At 37.0% G+C, this 22,759-nt stretch overlaps 1 protein-coding gene across 1 annotated transcript; it reads right to left on the reverse strand.

Moving 5' to 3' along the window:
* Positions 1 to 21,414: 21,414 nt before the first annotated feature.
* LOC129070097 (ribosome biogenesis protein BRX1 homolog) lies at positions 21,415 to 22,535 on the reverse strand. The gene is given in 1 exon segment (XM_054572895.1): positions 21,415 to 22,535. A coding segment is annotated over 1 exon segment (1,056 nt). The 3' UTR covers positions 21,415 to 21,479.
* Between the last annotated feature and the right edge of the window lie 224 nt (positions 22,536 to 22,759).

Consider the following 22,759-nt stretch of genomic DNA (forward strand, 5'->3'; position numbering starts at 1 on the left):
TGGGGGGGGGGGGAGGCAGAGACAAATGTATTTAAAAAATAAATTAAAAATTTTAAAAAAGACTTTAGAAAAAAACAGAACTCTAATTAATATACTTGAAGGTATTTGAGATTATATCATACCCACAGAACAGAGATAGCATGCTCTAAAAAATAGAACAAAGGACAAGAGAGAGCTCTTGGAAAGTAAAAATATGCTTTCTGATCTTAAAGATTATATGGAATAATTGAGAGATAATGCCAAGGTAATCTCCAGAAACACAGAACAAATATACAACAGCCAAAAACACATTGTAAGAAGATGACATATATAAAGAATCAATCCAGGAGAATGATCTGAAGCATGGGAGTTTCAGAAAAATAATGTGGGGGAAAATTATCAAAGACATTCAATAGTAGCAGAAAAGTTACTAGAGAATTTAACCCAAGTCTTTATATTAAAATGGCCCACTGAATATGAGTAAAATGAATGAAAACTGATTTAGAATACATAGGTACTTCTGAAATATCAGAATACAAAGGATACAAAGAAAATACAAAATGCTTACAGATAGAAAAGTAGGTCATATACAAAGGACTGAGACTCATACTAAAATCAACAACACTGGGTATTATTAGACAATGCAAAAAAATGTTTTCAAGGTTCTACTAGAAAATATATTTAACAAATAATTATATACTCAAATCAATGTATGAAATAATTTCATACTTAACCAAACTATTGATAAATCTGAGACAAAACAAACCCATTTTTGATAATGCAAGGATTCAAAAGGTAAATCTCTCACACATTCTTTTCATATAGTAGAAATTACTTAATTCTGTGCCACACTAGAAGATGAATGAAAACTAATAAAAATGAAAAAGGTAGTATTAAGAAAATAGTAGAATTAATCCCAAAGTGCAATGAACAGATACCTAAGGATGAATTGTAAAGTAAGTCTAGAAAGCAATAAATTGAAATTAGAACAGAAAGTGAGTAGGCTTCACAGAGAATATCTTCAAGAAAAACTAAAATGAAATCAACTGGTAAGAAGTCAGAAAATATTTGTGACATGGTAACATATCTCTATAAGAAAAATGCATTAGAAACTCCAGGATAAATAAAAAACATACGAGAGAATAAAGGTTCTACTATAAAGGAGACTAAAATGTGACATGATATTGAAAAATAAATGGAGTGTAACAAGGGGACACTATTTTATTTTGGGGTTGGAAATGTTCTCCTTTGAGTAACATAAGGTTCTTGGCATTTAACTCATGAAGAAGGAAAGGCAACACTACTCGGCTCTGCAATTAAGGAGAGTTATCAAGGCATAATGATGTATACCAGTTTATCAGTTTTCAAATTTTAGAATTAACATATAGAAAAAAGATTCAAGAGGGTTTAAATATGGTTATAGAAAGTAAATGTTAATAACCTAAACATTTATAAGTAAGAGGCAGCTGAAAAAAAGTATGGAAAGATGGAGAAAGAGTGGAGGGGAAAAGAGAGGAAATAATATCTCACCTTAGACCATGAAGAATCAGGATAATATCTAGAGTTGATGGAACAAAAAATAGAAATCCACATTATCTTGCTTAAAATTACTGATAGATCTAAAATTAACTCTTTGTTTGGGTTCTTCCAGCATCAAACCCTAAATTAAGTATTCAGCCACAAGTAATTTATTGGGGGTGAGGGGTAAAGAAAACACTCTTAGATGAGTTGATAAATGAGATAAGGAAATGAAGGCAACAAAGATAGAACTCAATATCAAACCTGCAATTACCATGGGTGGTTGTTGCAGAAGTGGGAAAGCAGGCTTATAGCAATCAATGTAGGTGCTGGCAGTTGGAAGTTGGGCCAGTGTGTACCAAAGTGGTGAGGGCAACAGGATATGCATAAGGCATCAACATCTGCTATATATGAATTAGAAATTAGAAAAGGAAACATATTTCATAGCAGGCATATACCATGGTATAGTGTCAGAGCAAAGAAAGGTAAAACAAAATGCCTAGAGAAGGAAATAAAAGGAGTCAAGCTTGCCCTGGCTGGTGTGGCTCAGTGGATTGAGCACCGGCCTGCATACACAACAGTCCCTGGTTCAATTCCCAGTTGGGACATATGCCTGGGTTGCCAACAAGGTCCCCAATTGGGGGCATGCAAGAAGCAACTGATAGATGTTTTTCTTTCATATCAATGTTTCTCTTCATCACTTTCTCCCTCATTTCTCCTCCCCCTAGAAATAAATAAAGTATTTCTTTTAAAAAAAGAGACTAGCTTATTCACTCTGAGGAACTCAATAAAGGCTAAAGAAGTGGAGGGATCTGGTGTTAGAGGAGGATGAGGTCTAAAGGTCTAATGAGGAAAGTTGAAAACAGGGGAATTGACTATCTGTTTAAGGATGAACTAGAATGCTATGGCAATGTGGAAAAGAATGCGTCAGAGAATGGAGTAGGAAGTAGTTGGGACTACCTTCCTGTTTTCCTCAGCAGTAATTCTAATTTGGCTCTACAAACACTTGTAACCATTTCTGATACTGTACTTGCTACCTCTGGCTCAGAGAAAGCACTCAATAAATATTGGCTGACTGGCTGGCTGGCTGGCTGAATAAGATTCTTGTCGCAGTGGACTTAACCAGATATTTAAACTGCAAAGCTCCTTGTATGAAAAGAAATAAGGTGATTCTTGTGAGGTATCTTATTGACACATCTTGTTTTCCTAAAGGTACATGACTGTTAATAATAACCACAAATACCTAATAAATTCCTATGTCTTAGAAGGTTAAGAAGGATAGTTAAAGAAATCTCTTTTAAAAAATAAGACAGATAGAATTTAAATTTTAGAATAGCTTTTAAATTAGAAGATCAGTTTAGGAGGCACAATAACCAATGATGTGAGTTCAAGAACAGAAAGATAGAAAGAATATTATTCAAAAATAAATAAATGACTCAGTAAAGTTTACCAGAGCTGAAAGACATGAATTCCCAGATTAAAAGCATCCACAAATGTCTATCAAAATAGGTGAGAATAGGTCCACACCAAAGCCCATAATTTGGCAATTTCAGAGTATTGGTGACAAACAGAGGACCATAAACATTTCCATAGAGAAAATATAATGTTATATATAAAAGATTGTAAATCAAAATGTCTTTGGGCTTCTCAATAGCAATATCAGAGCTTTAAAAATGTTTTCAGCCAGGAATTGTATACCTAACTAAGCTATCAACAAGTGTAAGGGTAGAAGAAAGACATTTTCAAATGTTTAAGTGGTCAAAAAATTTATCGTTATAAACCCTTTATGAAAGAAGCAACTTGAGAGGTGTTTTGTTAAGATTAGAGGAGAGGTAAATTAAGAAAGAATAAAACAGGATCCAGAAAACATGGGATTCATCCAAGAAGAAAAGCAAGGAGAATCAAGTGATGGTTAAAGGAGCACCCAGGATGATGGCTGCAAACAGGCTTGGAAAAAGCCTATGACATCTTGTATTAGGAAAATGAGGAAATCCAGAAGTGATGTTATCAAGATGATAAACCTGACACATGTTTAAACGGAGCCAAATTTTTTAATAGCTTGACAAGAAATAGACTTCTGGAAAACATTTAAAAATGAATTAGTGATTGGTAACTTTAAAGAAATAACAAGCAAATGTTTTTTAAAGAACAATAAAAATGAACTAACATAAAATAAAAGTACAGCAAAAACAAAAAATAAAAATTAACAAATAAATAAATCTTTTTTTTTAAAAAAAAAAGCAATGTGGCAATATATACCAATCATTTTAAAATATTCATATCCTTCCATAATTCCATTTCTAGAAATCCACCCAAAGACAAATAAACATAAAATTCTTTATTATTGAATAAAAGAGACTATTACTAACTATAAAGGGAAACGCTGTGAATGAAAGGAAGAGTAACTGCAACACATAGTATGGCTCAGGTGCAAGTGATATTTGCCTACAATATGATCACAATGGGATGGTAGGGAATGGAAGGTTTGCACACAATTGTTCTAAATTCTTATGTCTCACAGCAGTAAGTCAATATATCATATCTCAAACATAACATTAAAAAATAGCAGGAGAAAACATTTAGTTGGAAGTGTAGAAATAAATGAAAAACAACAAAAGAAGCTGAACTCTTGGCCTCCCAGTAATAATGGAGGTAAGACAGGTGTTGGATAGAAAACTACTGTCTTATTATTAGCTTTATGAGACTATTTGATTTTTTTTAAAACAATAGACTTTGTAACTTTGTACTTCTGTAAAATGTATAAAGAAGTTATATGTGAAAAATAAAAATTTAAATTAAAAAATTGAAGAAATACAAATACGTATAAATTAAATGAGAAAGATTTTCTGAAACTCTTACTGCAAGAGATAACCACTGTCTAACTGTTTGATATATATTCCTTCATCCTCTTTTCTAGATACAATTAAACCAAAATAGCACCACATAAAATTATATTATGAAACCTCACTCTTTTTGGAAAACAATATCTCTTGGATGTGCCTCTTACTCAATATTTTTGGACAATCTCAAAAACATTATCATGAGAACCATATTAACGATTGCTGAGCAGAGGTGTTTTGAGATTAAATGCTTGAGACACTTAATGTGGAAACACTATATAAATTTAAAAAACAAGCTAAATAGTGTTGGTTATAGCTATAATTATAGTTAAAAATATAGCAACTTTTATTTGAAGCCAAAGTACTTGATTAAGTGGTGTACTTAATGATCAACAGATATTCTCATTCATCATTCACAGAGATCACAAAAAGCATAGCAGAAGCTGCTGGGTTTTCAGTGGTACACTTGAATTAGAACATGACATGCATTATTTAAAACAAGGAGAAACAGCCTAACAGATGTTCTAGATAATGACTTAGATACCTCCTTTGTCTGGGAACATGTACTCATGTTTATAGAAGCCCTGTTTTGGTTCTACATATTGTATAATGGTGGAAATATCTTTGAATGCAGCTTCTAGAGCACATATTTTTTTGTTTTTATTTTTTAAATATTAAAACCATGTTTATTCTATTAAAATCATCTCAATTTTCCCCCCTTTACCCCCTCTCTCCCACCCACCCCCTATTCTCACCCACCCTCAACTTCCACAGTCAATTCCCACTCTGTTGTCCATGACCATGGGTCATTCATACATGTTCTTTGGCTAGTCCCTTCCCCTTCTTTCTACCATTGTCCTCTTTCCCCATCCCCTCTGGTCACTTTCAGTCTTCTCCACGTTTCCATTCCTGTGGTTTATTTTGTTCTGTAGTTTATTTTGTTGAATAGAGTCCACTTATAGGGAGATCACATGGTATCTGTCTTTCAACTGGCTTATTTCATTTAGCATAATATTCTTCAGTTCCATCCATGTTGTCGCAAAAGGTCAAAGTTCCATCTCTCTCTTTCTTTCTCTCTTTCTTTCTTTCTTTTTGCAGATTTACTTATTTTTTAATGTCAGTTAATTATAAAATATTAAAAAATTTTAAACCATTATAAAGTCTCAGCAATTAAAACAACATGACACCAGCACAGAAATAATCAAGTAGTTCTGAGCACATTTTTTTTGAAGTGAGAATCTAGTGTGACCAAAACACAGCATTGGGCTGACAAGCCAGCTTGGTCAACCTGATGTGGTGTAACTAGCAGTGCATGACCTGGCTCTGTTCCTTATTAGCTGTTACTATATCTCTCTGAACCCCAGTTTCTTAATTGCTAAACGGTACTAATAAGACTTTCCTTCCAAATTTGTTATGCAGATAAGACATAATATGTACAATGTGTTCAGCATATTGAAGGCATTTACTATTTTGAATTTATTATTTTGTATATATTAATATGGAAAAGATGCTGAGACATTTATTTTTATGCATTCAATTAATCAAACCTAAAACAAACAAAAAAAAAAGAGTTACTTTACGTTAAATCAATGAAAATAGTGAATTTATGGGACCTCCAAACTTAATTTGAATTCATCCGAGGTTAATTTCATATGTGTATGCCTGATAGCAACAAAAATATAGCAAGAAAACCATATACTTCTTGCCCAGCCTAGATTTGAGTTCAGGTTCTGCAAATGTAGAAACAAGAGGTCTTGGGCAAGTTACTTAATGCTTTCAGGCTCAGTTTCCTCATTTCTAAAATGGGGATAATAATCTACACCTCAGAGCATTGTTATAAAGGCATCAAGAATGCATAATGTAAAAATACCTAGCAAAGTGCTTGCTTCACTTTAAGCGATCCATAAACTTTAACTTATTTTTGTTATTGGACCCACATCATTTAAAAAACCCTAACAGGTGGTAACATACTCACAGACTAAAAGATATTAGTTTTAAATAGCTGGTATACTTCTATAATACACAAATAACAGAGGTTTTATGTCAGTATAAGAAGGTTGATGTGTTATAGTCCACTGGTACACAAGACTGTATATAACTTTAAGATTTTAACAGGTTCAAAATAGTTCTCAAAACAAATTGTTTATATGTTAACTAAGTTAATAGAAACAAAACAAGAAAGAATAAAATAAAGAGAAGTTTGTGAACTTTTGAATCTTGCCTGGCCTCTGCCCTTATTCATGAAATGACCTTGGGAAAGTTCTAGGCTTTGTTTCTTTGCTCATAAAATTAAAGTGCCCCTCTATTCCTGTTAATATTCAGTTTTTTCGGGAGGACCTAGCCAATGCAATAACTTAGCTGTAATTACAATTTGGTCCTGGAAGGAGATGAATGTAGCTTCCACCTACTTTTCTGCCATCTTGCATCATTGACTACTTCAGACCTTTTCTTTTCAATTCTAATCTCTAAATGGACAATGTTTGTGTAAGCTACACTATTTAGTTTTTGTATGTTTATCATGCATATGAAAATCTTGGTGAAACCTTTCATTAAATCTAACAGTCTGCACATCTTCTACAATTTTCTATGTAAATAATCATATTGTCTACAAATAACCACAATGCTGACCCAAAATGGGGAGACAAAGAAACAGACCACAAATGAAAGACTAGAGAAATTTTCAGAAAAAAAAAAAGAAAAGCTAAATTAAACAGAAGCAAGCAATTTATCTGCTATAGAACTCAAAGTAATGATTATAAGGAAGTTTAACAGCATGAAAAAGAAATAGAAACTATAAAAAAAAGGACCAATTAAATGATAAGGACACAATCTCTAAAATGAAGAATGCAGTGGAAGGATAAACAGTAGGTGGGATAAAAGAGAGAAACGAATCAGTGATTTGGAAGACAAGGTAGAAAAAAAACCCCCACCAAATCAGCCATGGCTGGTGTGGCTCAGTGGATTGAGTGCTGGCCTGCAAATCAAAGAGTTGCCAGTTCAATTCCCAGCGTAGGGCACATGCCTGCATTGCAGGCCAGATTCCCAGCAGCAGGTGCATGAAATACAACCACACATTGATGTTTCTCTCCCTCTCTTTCTCCCTTTCTTCGCCTATCTAAAAATAAATAAATAAAATCTTTATTTTAAAAAAACACCAATCAAAGATGCAAAAAGAAAAAGGAAAAGCAAAGAAAATGAGGAGAGCCTAAGGGACATTTGGGACAGCATGAAGTATAACAACATCCACATTATGAGGGTACCAGAATAAAAAGAGAAAGAGCAAGGGATCCAGAACCTATTTGAAGATATAATGACTGAAGACTTCCCTAACCTGGGGAAGAAAAAGACACAAGTCCAGAAAGCACAGAGAATCTAAAACAAGATGAGCACAAAGAGGCCCACACCAAGACACATCATAATTAAAATAGCAAAGATTAAAAACAAAGATAGAATCTAAAAAGCAGCAAGAGAAAGACAGTTACCGAGAAAGGAGCTCCATAATACTGTCAGCTTATTTCTCAACAGAGACATTTAATGCCAGATGGGATTGGCATAAAAATATTGAAAGTGATGACAGGGAAAAAAGATACAACCAACACTAATTTACACAGCAAGGATATCATTTACAATTAAAGGGTAAATAAAGAGCTTCCCTTATAAGAAAAAGATAAAAGTTTATTACTACCAAAACAATATTATAAGAAATGTTCAAGTGGTCATGTGAACATTGGGCCTGCCTGAAAAAGGATAAAAGAGAAGGAAAAGGAAAAGAAGAAGGAGAAGAGAGGAGAAGAAAAAACAAAAAAAAAGAAACATAATTAAAAGAATAAGATAATAATAAAAATGTACCTATCAATAATCACCTTAAATTTAAATGGCTTAAATTATTTTAAATTAATTTATTTATGTCTTTCAAATACATTTGTCTCAGCCTTGCCACCACCACTTTTCCTTGCCCCTTCACTCCCTCCTTCCCTCAACCCTTCCCCTTAGGTTTTGTCCAAGAGTCCTTGGTATATGTTCCTTGACTTTCCCCTTCCCTTCCTTTCCGCCCCCCGCCCCTCCTCCTTACTTCTTTCTTGTCTCTGTTGGTTTCCTTTCCTTTCAGTGTTGCTGGTCTTATTTTCCTTGCATCTTTGTATTATTGGTTAGGTTCCACTTATAGGTGAGATCATATGGTATCTGTCTTTCACCGCCTGGCTTATTTCACTTAGTATAATGCTCTCCATATCCATCCATGCTGTCGCAAAGTTTAGTAGTTCTTTTTTTCCTTTCTGCTGCATAGTATTCCATTTTGTAAATGGATCACACTTTTTGATCCAATCATCTACTGATGGGCATTTAGCTTGCTTCCAACACTTGGCTATTGTAAATTGTGCTGCTATGAACATTGGGAGCATAGGTTCTGTTGAATTGGCGTTTTGGAATTCTTAGGGTATAGTCCCAGCAGGAGAATCGCTGGATGAATAGGCAGTTCTATTTTCAGCTTTTTTAGGAAATTCCACACTGCTTTCCACAATGGCTGCACCAGTCTGCATTCCCACCAGCAGTGGACTAGGGTTCCCTTTTCTCCACAGCCTCGCCAGCACCTGTTGTTTGTGGATCTGTTTATGATGGCCATTCTGACCGGTGTGAGGTGGTACCTCATGGTGGTTTTGATCTGCAATTCTCTGATAGCTAGTGATGCTGAGCATCCTTTCAAGTGTCTCTGGGCGCGCTGTATCTCTTCCTTGGAAAAGCATCTGCCCAGGTCCTTTGCCCATTTTTTGATTGGATCGTTTGTCTTCTTGGAGTGGAGTTAAGTGAGTTCTTTATATATCATGGAGATCAAACCTCTATCTGATGTATCATTAGCGAATATATTTTCCCATATGGTTGGCTCCCTTTCCATTTTGCTGATGTTTTCTTTCACCGTGAAGAAGCTTCTGATTTTAATGAGATCCAACTTGTTTATTCTTTCCTTTATGTCTGTTGCTTTAGGAGACATATGGGTGAAAAAATTGCTGCGTGGAATATCTGAGAGTTTCCTGCCAAAGTTCCCCTCTAGCACTTTTATGGTGTTGCGACTTATAGTTAAGTCTTTTATTCATCTTGAGTTTATTTTTGTGTATGGTGTCAGCTGATGATCAAATTTCAATTTTTTGCATGTAGCCATCCAGCTCTCCCAACAACATTAGTTGAAGAGGCTATTATTGCTCCATTTTGTGCTTCTGCCCCCTTTGTCAAATATTAATGCCCATATAGACCTGGGCACATTTCTGGGCTTTCTATTCTGTTCCACTGGTCTATGGATCTGTTCCTGTGCCAGGACCAGATTGTTTTGACTATAGTGGCTTTGTAGTATAGTTTGATGTCCAGTATTGCGATCACTCCTACTTTGTTTTTCTTCCTCAAAATTGCTGTGGTGTATTGGGGTCATGTATGGTGCATATAAATTTTTGAAATGTCTGTTCTATTTCTGTGAAATACGTCATTGGTATCTTAATAGACATTGCGTTGAATCTATATATTGCTTTGGGTAGTATGGACATTTTGATGATATTAATTGTTCCAAGCCATGAGGACGGTATATACTTCCATTTATTTGTGTCATCCTTAATTTCTTTCTTCAATGTTATATAGTTTTCTGCGTATAGGTCTTTTATGTCTTTGGTTAAATTTATTCCTAGGTACTTTATTTTTGTTCTTGCTATATCGAATGGTTTTTTTTTTTCCTGATTTCTTCTTCTTCTATTTCATTGCTGGTGTACAAAAATGCCTTTGATTTCTGAATGTTGACTTTCTATCCTGCTGTTTTGCCAAACTCACTTCTTAGGTTGAGGAGTTTTTTGGTAGAGTCTACAGAGTTCTCTATGTACACTATCATGTCATCTGCCAACACTAATAGTTTTACTTCCTCCTTTCCTATTTGGATACCTTTTATCTCTTTCTCTTGTCTGACCGGTGTGGCTAGGGTTTCCAATACGATGTTGAAAAGAAGCGGTGAGAGTGGGCATCCTTGGAGTGTTACCAATCTTGGGGGGAAAGCTTTCAGTGTTTGCATGTTGACTATGATGTTGGTTGTAGGTTTTTCATATGGCCTTTATTACATTGAGGAATGCCCCATTTATTCCCATTTTGCTGAGTGTTTTGATCATAAATGGGTGCTGTACCTTGTCAAATGATTTTTCTGCGTCTATTGAGATGATCATGTGGTGTTTGTCTTTTCTTTTATTTATGTGATGTATCACATTTACTGATTTGCGTATATTGAACCATCCCTGCATCCCTGGGATGAATCCCACTTGATCGTGGTGGATAATCTTTTGAATGTATTGCTGGATGCAGTTTGCCAATATTTTGTTGAGGATTTTAGCATCTATGTTCATCGGTGAAATTGGCCTGTAGTTTTCTTTCTTTGTAGGGTCTTTATCTGGTTTTGGGATGAGGGTGATGCTGGCCTCATAGAAGGAGTCTGGGAGTCTTCCCTCCTCTTGGATTTTTGGAATAGTATGAGAAGGACAGGGGTTAGCTCTTCCTTAAATGTTTTGTGAAATTCTCCTGGGAAACCGTCTGGCCCTGGGCTTTTGTGTGCTGGGAGTTTCTTGATTACAGCTTCAATTTCCCCAGCTGCTATCGGTCTGTTCAAGCTTTCTGTTTCTTCCTCCTTCAGTGTTGGAAGATTATACTTTTCTAAAAATTTGTCCATTTCATCCAGGTTTTCAAATTTCTTTCCATATAATTGTTCATAGTAGTTTCTGACAATCCTTTGTATTTCTTTGGTATCAGTTGTTCTTTCTCCTCTTTCATTTCTGATATTATTGATTTGGGTCCTCTACCTTTTTTTCTTGATGAGTCTGCTTAAAGTCTTGTCACTTTTATTTATCTTTTCAAAGAACCAGCTTCTGGCTTGGTTGATCCTTTGAATTGTTCTTTTTGTCTCTATGTGATTCAGTTCTGCTCTAATCTTGACTATTTCCTTCCTTCTGAATGGCTTAAATGTTCTAATCAAAAAACATAGGGTAGCTGAATGGATAAGAAAATAATACCCATATATATGCTGTCTACAAAGAGACCCACCTCAGAACCAAAGATACACACAAACTGGAAATAAAGGAATGGAATAAATGATATGAAAATGAAAAAAAGATGGACTATCCATACTTATATCTGACAAAATAGACTTTAAAACAGAAAAGCTATAGTAAGAGACAAAGAAGGACCCTATGTAATGATAAAGAGAGCTATCCAACAATAGAATATAACCCTTGTAAACATTTATGAACCCAATATAGGAACACCAAGATATATAAAGCAAATCTTGATGAATATAAAGGGAGAAATCCATAGTAATATAGTCATAGTATGAGAGTTTAACACCCTCACTGATAATGATGGATTGATCTTCCAAATAAAATCAACAAGGAAATGAGAGCCTTAAATGACACTAGGGAAGATGGATTTAATTGATATATTCAGAGCATTTCACCCCAAAGCAGCAGAATATATGTTCTTTTCATGTGCACATGGAACATTTTCTAGGATAGATGAAATCTTAGGACACAAAACTAATCTCAGTAAATTTAAGAAGATTGAAATCATATCAAACATCTTCTCTAACCATAATGTTATGAAACTAGAAATCAATCACAAAGAAAAAAAACTGAAAAACACACAAAGATATGGAGGCTAAACAACATGTTACTAAAAAATGAGATCAAGAAAGAAATCAAATAATACCATGAAACAAATAAATAAAATAAATAAAAATGAGGAAAAACAATGCAAATTTTATCGGACAGAAAAAAGCAGTCTAGTCAGGAAAGCATAGCATACAGGCATATCTCAAGGAAAAAAAACTGGTCTCTAGAATGCTCAATATATTAAGAGGACAGGCTGGGGTGAAAAATGGTGGAGGAGTACATGGGAATCACACTGACCTCCTCCTCCCAAGACGAAACTGGAATTGCGACTAAATAGTGGAGTAATCACCTAGAAAACAATGGAACTATAGTGGGAGAGGAGCTTTGGAGCTGTGGACAGACAGTGGATTTGACTCTCACACATCCCAACGAGTGAGAAGTGTGGTGAAAGCTCGAGGAAAAGATTGGTGAGGAAAACTTTGTAAAGAGAACTGAGATGGTGGCCGGTGGAGCCCCGGTGATAACGCACCTCCCACTCTGAGGCTACCATCTCAATCAGGTATAAGGGAATCAATGAACCTGCCTTTTGTGCACTCTGCACAAATAGACATGCTTGTGCATGTGTGAGCTGGGGGCTAAGTGCAGACAAGCTGTAAGAAATAGAGGATCCCTGGCCAAAGGGGTCACAGCTGCACTGAGAGCCTTGAGGAGAGACTGGAGACAGAGGCATTGGGGAAAAAATGGGAGGAGGAATCCGGGAGTCCTGACTCCTTCTCCTTTCCCTAGTCTCCATTGTGTGGGAGCAGGACACACCCCCAAAGAGCCAAAAGCCCAAAAGCACACAATAGACAGTCCAAAATGACCCAGTGCAGGCAAGCACACTTGCGCCGAGTGGTCGGCGAGGTTTGGCAAGTGTGTGTGTGGACCCAAGCAAGCAGACAAGGGCTCACACAGGCTGGCAAGGCCTCCCACAGGTTGGCACCGAAGGGGCCTGTGAGAGAGTGCGGAGATCGGCAAGGGCAGGTTTAAATCAACCGGTGAGGGCTGGGAGTGCAGAGCAGTCCACAGAAAGAGTGGATCCTGGGCTGAAGGGGTCACAGAGCTGCCCAGAGTCTCTGGAGGAGAGACTGGAGACAGGATTAACCTGAGAGTCCTAGAGCTGACTTCCTCCCATTTCCGTAGTCTACATTGGCGAGGGCAAGGAACGCATCCAAAGAGCCAAAAGCAGGGAGAGCACACAATAGAAGACCTTAAACGGACCAGTGACAGGGTGCCCGCCAGCCTGAGGGGCCACATGAGTATGCGAGGTAACAAAGAAGACCCCTGGGCTGGGCACACATGGGCGAGTGCAAGATTGAGGAGGATACTGCGGCACCAGGAAGCGTGATCTAGGAGCTGGCAGGAGAGTGGAGAGCGATCCACAAAAATAGTGGATCTCTGACCGAAAGGGTCACACAGCTATCGAAAGCAGGAGTCAGACACAGACAGTAGACTCCTGGAAAGCTAAAACGAACAGCCCAAGGCCATTTCGGTCAACAACTGACATCATCAGAGAATGGCCCAGAAAGAAAAATAAAGGAAATAAATAAATAAATAATATAAATAAATAAATCAAAGGCCCACCTACTACCATAGAAGATTAATCCAAAAAGTCAGGAAACCTAGACAGCCCAACTGAAGCAGAAGCAAAAATAAATAAATAAGTATATTACTTAACAGACTCTCACAAAAATGGGAAGAAAAAGAAGTTACCACCAAACGAGTGGAAAAGCGGACTCCCCACAGAGAGAGCTAAATAAAATAGAGGCAAGGGAACTATCAGATATTGAATTCAAAAAATGGTTCTAAGGAAGCTCAATGAGCTCAGCCAGCTCAAAGAGAACTATGAGAAACTATCAGGAACTTACAACAAACTATATCAACCTGGAAAAAGACATAGACACTATCAAGAAGACACAAGAGGATATGAAGAATACCATTTCTGAATTGAAGAACACAGTAAAAGGAATCCACAGAACGCTGGATGAAGCCGAGGATCGAATCAGGGAGATGGAAGATAAGGTAGAAAAAAGCTCCCAGAAAGAGCAAGAAATGGAAAAAAGACTCAAAAAGAATGAAGAGGAACTTAGGGAAATGCAGGACAACCTGAAACGCAAAATATTGGCATAATAGGGATACCAGAAGCAGAAGAAAAGGAGGAAGTGATAGAGAACATCCTCAAAAAAGAAATGATGGAAAATTTCCATAATTAGAGGAGAAAAAGGCTCTCATGGATCCAGGAGACACAGAGGACGCCACTCAAGAGGGACTCAAGGAGGTCCACTCCAAGATACATCATCATTAAAATGGCAACTGTCAAAGACAAAGAGAGAACCCAAAAGACAGCAGGGGAAAAGGAGAAAGTAACATACAAGGGGGCTCCGATACACCTAGGCGCTGAATTCTCAACAGAAACACTACAAGCCAGAAGGGAATGGCAACAAATATTCCAAGCCATGAAAAGCAAGGGCCTACAGCCAAGGCTGCTCTACCCAGCTAGGCTCTCCATTAAAATAGAAAGAGAAATATGGACTTTCCCAGACAAAAGAAGGCTAAAAGAATACATCTCTACCAAACCAGCACTTCATGATATGCTAAGGGGACTGGTTTAAACAGATGAAGGTAAAGAATGAGACAGAGAGGAACACAGGTACAAAGAGAAAAGATGAGTAAGTTTCTATCAGTAATATCTCTCAATGTGAATGGACTAAATGCCCCAATCAAAAGACACAGGGTAGCTGAATGGATAAGAAAACATGACCCACACATATGCTGCCTACAAGAGACCCACCGCAGAGCAAGAGACCTACACAGATTGAAAGTAAAGGGATGGAAAATAATATTCCAAGAAAATAGACATGAGAAAAAGGCTGGCGTTGCCATACTTGTATCAGACAAAGTAGATTTCAAAACAAAGGCCATAAAGAGAGACCCAGAGGGGCACTTTATAATACTAAAGGACGAATCTATCAAGAAGACATCAACATTGGAAACTTATATGCTCTCAATATAGGAGCCCCCAAGTTTATAAGGAAATTGTTGGATGACTTCAAAAAAGATATAGACAGCAACACACTGATAGTAGGGGATTTCAACACCCCACTGTCAAAAATGGACAGATCTTCCAAACAAAAAATTAATAAACATATCGTGGCGCTGAATGGCACACTGAATCAAAGAGACTTAACTGACATATATAGAACCTTACATCCCAAAGAAGAAAAATACACATTCTTTTCAAATGCTCATGGCAGTTTTTCAAAGATAGACCACATGATAGGACACAAAGCAAGCCTCAGCAAATTCAGGAAAATTGAAATAATACCAAACCTTTTCTCAGACCACAAGGCCTTGAAACTCGAAATCAACCTCCAAGAGAAACTTCAAAAACTTGCAAACTCATGGAGACTGAACAGTACACTATTAAACAATGAATCGGTCAATAATGAGATAAGAGAAGAAATCAAAAAGTTTCTGGAAACAAATGAAAATGAACAGACAACTGTCCAAAACCTATGGGACACAGCAAAGGCGGTCCTGAGAGGGAAGTTCATAGGAATACAGACTTACCTAAAAAAGACAGAAACATTTCAAATAAGAGACCTAACACGACAACTTCAAGAACTGGAGAAACAACAAATAACTCCCAGAACAACTGGAAGGAAGGAAATAGTCATGATTAGAGCAGAACTGAATGACATAGAGACAAAAAGAACAATTCAGAGGATCAACCAATCCAGAAGCTGGTGGTTTGAAAAAATACATAAAATTGACAAGCCTTTAACGAGACTCATCAAGAAAAAAGGGAGAGGACCCAAATTAATATCAGAAATGAAAGAGGAGAAATAACAACTGATACCACAGAAATACAAATGATCATCAAAAACTATTATGAACAATTATATGCCAAGAAATTTGAAAATCTTGATGAAATGGACAAATTTTTAGAAAAGTATAATCTTCCAACACTGAAGGAGGAAGAAACAGAAAGCTTGAACAGACCAATAACAGCGGGGGAAATTGAAGCAATAATCAAGAAACTCCCAGCACACAAAAGCCCAGGGCCAGACGGTTTCCCAGGAGAATTTCACAAAACATTTAAGGAAGGGCTAACCCCTGTCCTTCTCATACTATTCCAAAAATCCAAGAGGAGGGAAGACTCCCAGACTCCTTCTATGAGGCCAGCATCACCCTAATCCCAAAACCAGATAAAGACCCTACAAAGAAAGAAAACTACAGGCCAATTTCACCGATGAACATAGATGCTAAAATCCTCAACAAAATATTGGTAAACTGCATCCAGCAATACATTCAAAAGATTATACACCATTATCAAGTGGGATTCATCCCAGGGATGCAGGGATGGTTCAATATACGCAAATCAGTAAATGTGATACATCACATAAATAAAAGAAAAGACAAATACCACATGATCATCTCAATAGATGCAGAAAAAGCATTTGACAAGGTACAGCACCCATTTATGATCAAAACACTCAGCAAAATGGGAATAAATGGGGCATTCCTCAACGTAATAAGGGCCATATATGAAAAACCTACAGCTAATATCATACTCAATGGGCAAAAACTGACAGCTTTCCCACTAAAATCGGGAACACGACAAGGATGTCCGCTCTCACCGCTTCTTTTCAACATTGTATTGGAAGTCCTAGCCACAGCAGTCAAACAAGAGAAAGAGATAAAAGGCATCCAAATAGGAAAGGAGGAAGTAAAGCTATCATTGTTTGCAGACGACATGATAGTGTACATAGAGAATCCTGTAGACTCTACCAAAAAACTCCTCAACCTAATAAGTGAATTTGGGAAAACAGCAGAATACAAAGTCAACATTCAGAAATCAAAGGCATTTTTGTACACCAGCAATGCAATAGAAGAAGAAGAAATCAAGGAAAAAATACCATTCGATATAGCAAGAGAAAAAATAAAGTACCTAAGCATAAATTTAACCAAAGACACAAAAGACCTGTATGCATAAAACTATACAACATTCAAAAAAGAAATTAAGGAAGACACAAATAAATGGAAGCATATACCGTGCTCATGGATTGGAAGAATTAATATCCTCAAAATATCCATAGTACCCAAAGCAATTTATAGATTCAATGAAATCCTTATTAATATACCAATGACGTATTTCACAGAAATAGAACAGACATTTCAAAAATTTATATGGAACCATAAACGACCCCGAATAGCTTCAGCAATTTTGAGAAAGAAACACAAAGTAGGAGGGAACACAATACCGGACATCAAACTCTACTACAAAGCCACTATACTCAAAACAATCTGGTACTGGCACAAGAACAGACCCATAGACTAGTGGAACAGAATAGAAAGCCCAGAAATAAGCCCAGGTCTCTACAGACATCTAATATTTGACAAAGGGGACAGAAGCATAAAATGGAGCAATAACAGCCTCTTCAACAAACGGTGTTGGGAGAGCTGGACGGCTACATGCAAAAAATTGAAATTGGATCATCAGCTGACACCATACACAAAAATAAACTCAAGATGGATAAAAGACTTAAATATAAGTCACAACACCATCAAAGTCCTAGAGGAGAACATTGGCAGGAAACTCTCAGATATCCCATGCAGCCATTTTTTCACTCATATGTCTCCTAAAGCAAGGGACATAAAGGAAAGAATAAACAAGTGGGACCTCATCAAAATAAGAAGCTTCTGCACAGTGAAAGAAAACATCAGCAAAATGAAAAGGGAGCCAACCGTATGGGAAAATATATTTGCTAATGATACATCAGATAAAGGTTTGATCTCCAAGATATATAAAGAACTCACTTGACTCCACTCTAAGAAGACAAACGATCCAATCAAAAAATGGGCAAAGGACCTGGGCAGATGCTTTTCTAAGGAGGAGATACAGAGGGCCCAGAGGCATTTGAAAGGATGCTCAGCATCACTAGCCATCAGAGAAATGCAGATCAAAACCACCATGAGGTACCACCTCACACCGGTCAGAATGGCCATCATAAACAGATCCACAAGCAACAGGTGCTGGCAAGGCTGTGGAGAAAAGGGAACCCTAGTACACTGTTGGTGGGAATGCAGACTGGTGCAGCCACTATGGAACGCAGTGTGGAATTTCCTCAAAAAGCTGAAAATGGAACTGCCTTTTGATCCAGTGATTGTCCTGCTGGGACTATACCCTAAGAACACCAAAACGCCAATACAAAAGAACCTATGCACCCCAATGTTCATAGCAGCACAATTTACAATAGCCAAGTGTTGGAAGCAACCTAAATGCCCATTAGTAGATGATTGGATCAAAAAATCATGGTACATATACACAATGGAATACTACGCAGCAGAAAGAAAAAAAGAACTACTGAACTTCGCGATAGCATGGATGGAACTGGAGAGCATCATGCTAAGTGAAATAAACCAGGGGGCGAAAGACAAATACCATATGATCTCACCTATAAGCGGAACCTAAGCAACAATGCGAAGATGCAAGGGAAATATGACCAGCAACACTGAAAGGAAAAGGAATCAAGAATGACAAGAGGGAAGGGGGGGGCAGGTAAAGGGAAGGGTAGGGGAAAGTCAAGGAACATATAGCAAGGACTCATGGACAAAACCAAAGGGGAAGAGCTGAGGGAGGGAAGAAGGGAGGGGGCAAGGGAAAGTGGTGGGGGGGAGGCAGAGACAAATGTATTTTAAAAGTAAGTAAATTTAAAAAAAAAAAACTTATATATTGGTCCTTTAAATGGCTCTTTGTTTCTCCAGCTACCTGTCTTTAGCACAGAGCAACCCTGATGCTTTTTGCAGTTAGTTGTTATCTGTGTACTTTTTGGGCTCTCGTGCTGTAGGCTGGAGATACCCACTTATGGTTTAGACCCCACTCTTCTCAGAGGGATCCAACTGGTTGATTCAATATGTTTCTGGTGCTGCTGCCTGTGGGCTTCCTGCCCATCTTCTCAAGTACCGCACTCCTTACCAGTTAGATTGTGCTAAAGCTGATTCTTCTGTCTCCAAGGTTAAAAGGCTCCTCTCTCACTATTGTTCATTTGTTCATTCCAGATGATTTCTCCACAATTTAGTTTTAATTCCAGGTTTGTCCGGGAGGAAGTCAGTGTGACTTCCTCTCACTTCTCCGCCATCCTGATTCCTCCAGCATTCTTTCTATTCTAACATAAAATTACAGAGACTCAGATGCAGATGACCTCCAAAGGTCTAGCTGTAGCTTTGCGGAAAAGGATCCCACAAAATGGTCCCTCATCATAGATTTATTATTGTGTTTAGTTTTTCTATCTGTTGTGTAATACACGATAGTGCTATATTACATAAGCCTTTATAATTATTCTTCAATTTGTTTATGTTGTAATTGCAATCTAGTAATTTGGTGTACCATATAGTGGCTTTAAGCAAATAATATGGTGAAAGGGAAAGACATTTAATATTAGAATTCTTGGTAACTTGAGCTAAGTTCTAATATACAGTGTGTGTAAATCCATGAGCTGTGACATCCTAGGTGTCCTTCACTTGGTCTAAAAGGAAAATGCAACAAACTTCCTGAAAGTCCATTTTCCTCTCTGTCATATATGTGTTCAACAATAAGAGAAATGTAATACACACCAATCAAGAAAGAAAACTCAACTCTTCTGAGATTCCTGAGCATGAGGTAGAATGTTAAATTGTGTTCCTTTAAAAAGTAGATCTTGTAAAGATCATAAAATTCCATTAAGCTATCTTAATCCTTGGAATCATAGAAATTTAGAGACAGGATGCACATCAGAATTTACCCAGTCCAGTATCACACCAATATAAGTATTCTCCTAATACATCCCACTCTAACTCCATTCCAGTGACCTTAACATTGCACACACTATAACTCATTGAGAGTCAAACACAGGACGTAGTTTGGTATACTGGTGAAGAATAGGGACTCTGGAGCAAGACAGCCAATAGGTGTGTCATCTTGGGCAAGTCACTTAACTTCTTTGTGCTTTACCCATTCTCTCAATTGCAAAATGATGATAAAAAATGATGATAAAAGGAGGAGTCTACCTCCTTCATAAGAGGTAGAAAGATTAGATGAGCTAAGCCAGGTAAAGTATGAGAACAGCGCCTAGTACATAGCCAGATCTCTGTGGACACTGGATGTTGTTAATATTCCATATTATTACATTTTAGGAATGCTGTATGTCCCACTCACCTAAAGAATTAATTAGAAAGAAAAACATACATTCTCTAAGAATAGGTAAGCAAGGTGATGGGAGAAATGACCAGAGCATGCTGGGTAGCAAGGACCAATTACTTAGGGTTATCATTTCACGTACTGAAGCATAGATCCACACTGGCTTTTTCTTCATTTAAAAAAACACTTTATTTTACCATTTTAAAACTCAATTCTGCAAAGAAAATAAAAGTCCAGCTTAAGACATTTTTATAACTCCGCATTACCAATTAAGATGCCATTATGGGTGGCAACTGTGACTCATTATAGAGGGGCCTTGTGCTTACCTATATGCACATGAATGTCACAGTCTGGGCTCATTAAAAATCTAGTATATTCGTGGCTCAGAAAGATAGCCTTACTTAGTTTCTCTATTACTGTTATCATGATGGATGCAAACAGACAGATGCATTTACTGGTTTCCCTCTAACAATAATAAAAAGAAACAGTTTATAAAATCAGATTATATTAAAAAATTGCCTAATGATAATAGTTTATAAGCTTATTGTAGAATAATGATGTATTCAAGAGTCATCATGTGATGGAAAAAAAGGTAATATGAAAGATTTTCTCTGTGAAGAATGACTACAGATGAATTGCACCGAGATACAATTCTCTGATAAGGGACAGTAAGAACCTCTAGAACACTTAATAATAGACTACTCAGGGTGAATTAAGGATTGCAATAAAGGCCCATAAATTAAAAAGTTTCTGTATGATTTCTGATAAAAGACATGCCAAGGTGAAATAAAGAATCATTGGAATCAACTGATATTCTGTCTATAGCTTAGTAGGACATAAGGAGAAATTTCCAGGAACCAAATGAAATATAATTTCTTAAGCCTAGGAATTTTTATAGCATATATTTCAACTATATCTACTTAGAATTCTTTTTCCATTGAAAAGAAAATTTTAGATTGGGGGTTGAGGGATTGAGCAAAAACAGGAAAAAGGCTGTTGGACAACAGAGTGGTGATTGCTGGGGAGGGAGGAGGGTATAAGGGGACTAAAAAGTAATGTAAAAAATGCAATTATAATTTTTTTAAAAAATAAATTTACCTAGCTTCCAATTATTACATAACTATTTTTTTGATGCGTTCTGATATTTTATTTAGAAAAACATAGCACTGAAGCTGCAAGATTTTAATTTTTTCTTTTAAATGCCACACTAATTAGATGTAAGACAGTCCTGAATAATAAAAGTATTTACACATTGCATACAAAATAAATATAAAATAACTGAAAAATTAGTTATCCAGTTATTCATTTTGCATTCCTGCTGTTCATCTGTTTCATTTTTCTTTGCCTTTTGTAAACCCTCTTCTTTCTTGCTTTCAAATCGACTTTTGGCTCTGGTTTTACCCACTGTATTTCTATCGGCTTTTCCTCAGCTGGTGTAACAAAGACATCTGCAGTGGGATCATGTGGAAGAATCGTCTTTGGTTCTTTCTTCCTCAGTTTCTGCACCTCTTTAACTTGCTGCTTCTCTTTGTATTTTGCTGTCATAGATCTTATGATACGCCGATGAGTGTTTGGTGACAGGTAGTGAGGATTTTCATATAAAGTTGGTCCTCCAAAACTTCCCTGGAAAATCTTTATGAGATTTAAGACAAAAAGAGGTCCTGTTTCTACAAGAGCTGCATCTTCTTCTATGATCTGAAAGTTCCGAAACCATATCCTATTACCCAAAACAGTGAAAGTAAACACGTGGCCCACAAATGGTTGGCTTTTGGGATGATACCGTGGTGTACTAAAGATCTGAATTAAGAGTTCTTTTAACAAAGCGTAATGTGGTAATTCATCAAAAGCAGGGTCAAAAGACAAAAGGGGCCGAGAGCCTTTCAAACAGTTTCCAGTCAGCTTTAGTTCAGCCAGGGTATGAATATTTTGAACTAGAAATTTAGCAGATGGTCCATGAGGTGAATTTGAAAGCCACATACAGAGATCCTGTTTCTTCTTAGCTTCAAAGTAGATACATTTATTGCAGTTTTTCATTTCACAAACCTCATTAATCACAAATAACTTATCTTTACGATCCATTTTAGCATCTGCTTTGGAATGAGGCATCAACCTTCTCAAGTCCTCCATTAAATGTCTTGTTCAGAAATGTATTCCTCTGAAAGAAAAGATGAGAATCCGTTCTTTATTTTTCCACCTACCCTTGCAAATGGGGCCTGGGATGCGGTCTCTGTCTTCTTCCTCTGCTTCCTCTGCCTTGTCGCGCTGCTTAGATGGCGGCTTGGCACCCTTTTCGGTTTTTTTCGGCCTCTTCTCTGGAACTGCCAGGCCCCCACGCTGTTTCCTCTTGGTGGCCGCCATGTTGCTTCGCCGCCTTCCCCGAGGGCCTTCCTTCCGGCACCGGCGCTCGCTCCCTTCTCCGATCTCTGTGGTCACTGTTTATTTTTTAAAAAAGAAAAAATTAGAAAAGAAATGTTTTAATGGAACTTAAACTGTGTCCCTTTGTGTGTCAAGCCCTGGTGATGGTGTTTGCATTATAAACACATCTTGTTGATTTATTGAAGTGGATAACTTCAACAAGCTCA

Source organism: Pteronotus mesoamericanus, unplaced genomic scaffold, assembly GCF_021234165.1.
Source record: "Pteronotus mesoamericanus isolate MK-2021 breed Mesoamerican mustached bat unplaced genomic scaffold, CSHL_Meso_final contig_245, whole genome shotgun sequence".
Taxonomy (NCBI): domain Eukaryota; kingdom Metazoa; phylum Chordata; class Mammalia; order Chiroptera; family Mormoopidae; genus Pteronotus; species Pteronotus mesoamericanus.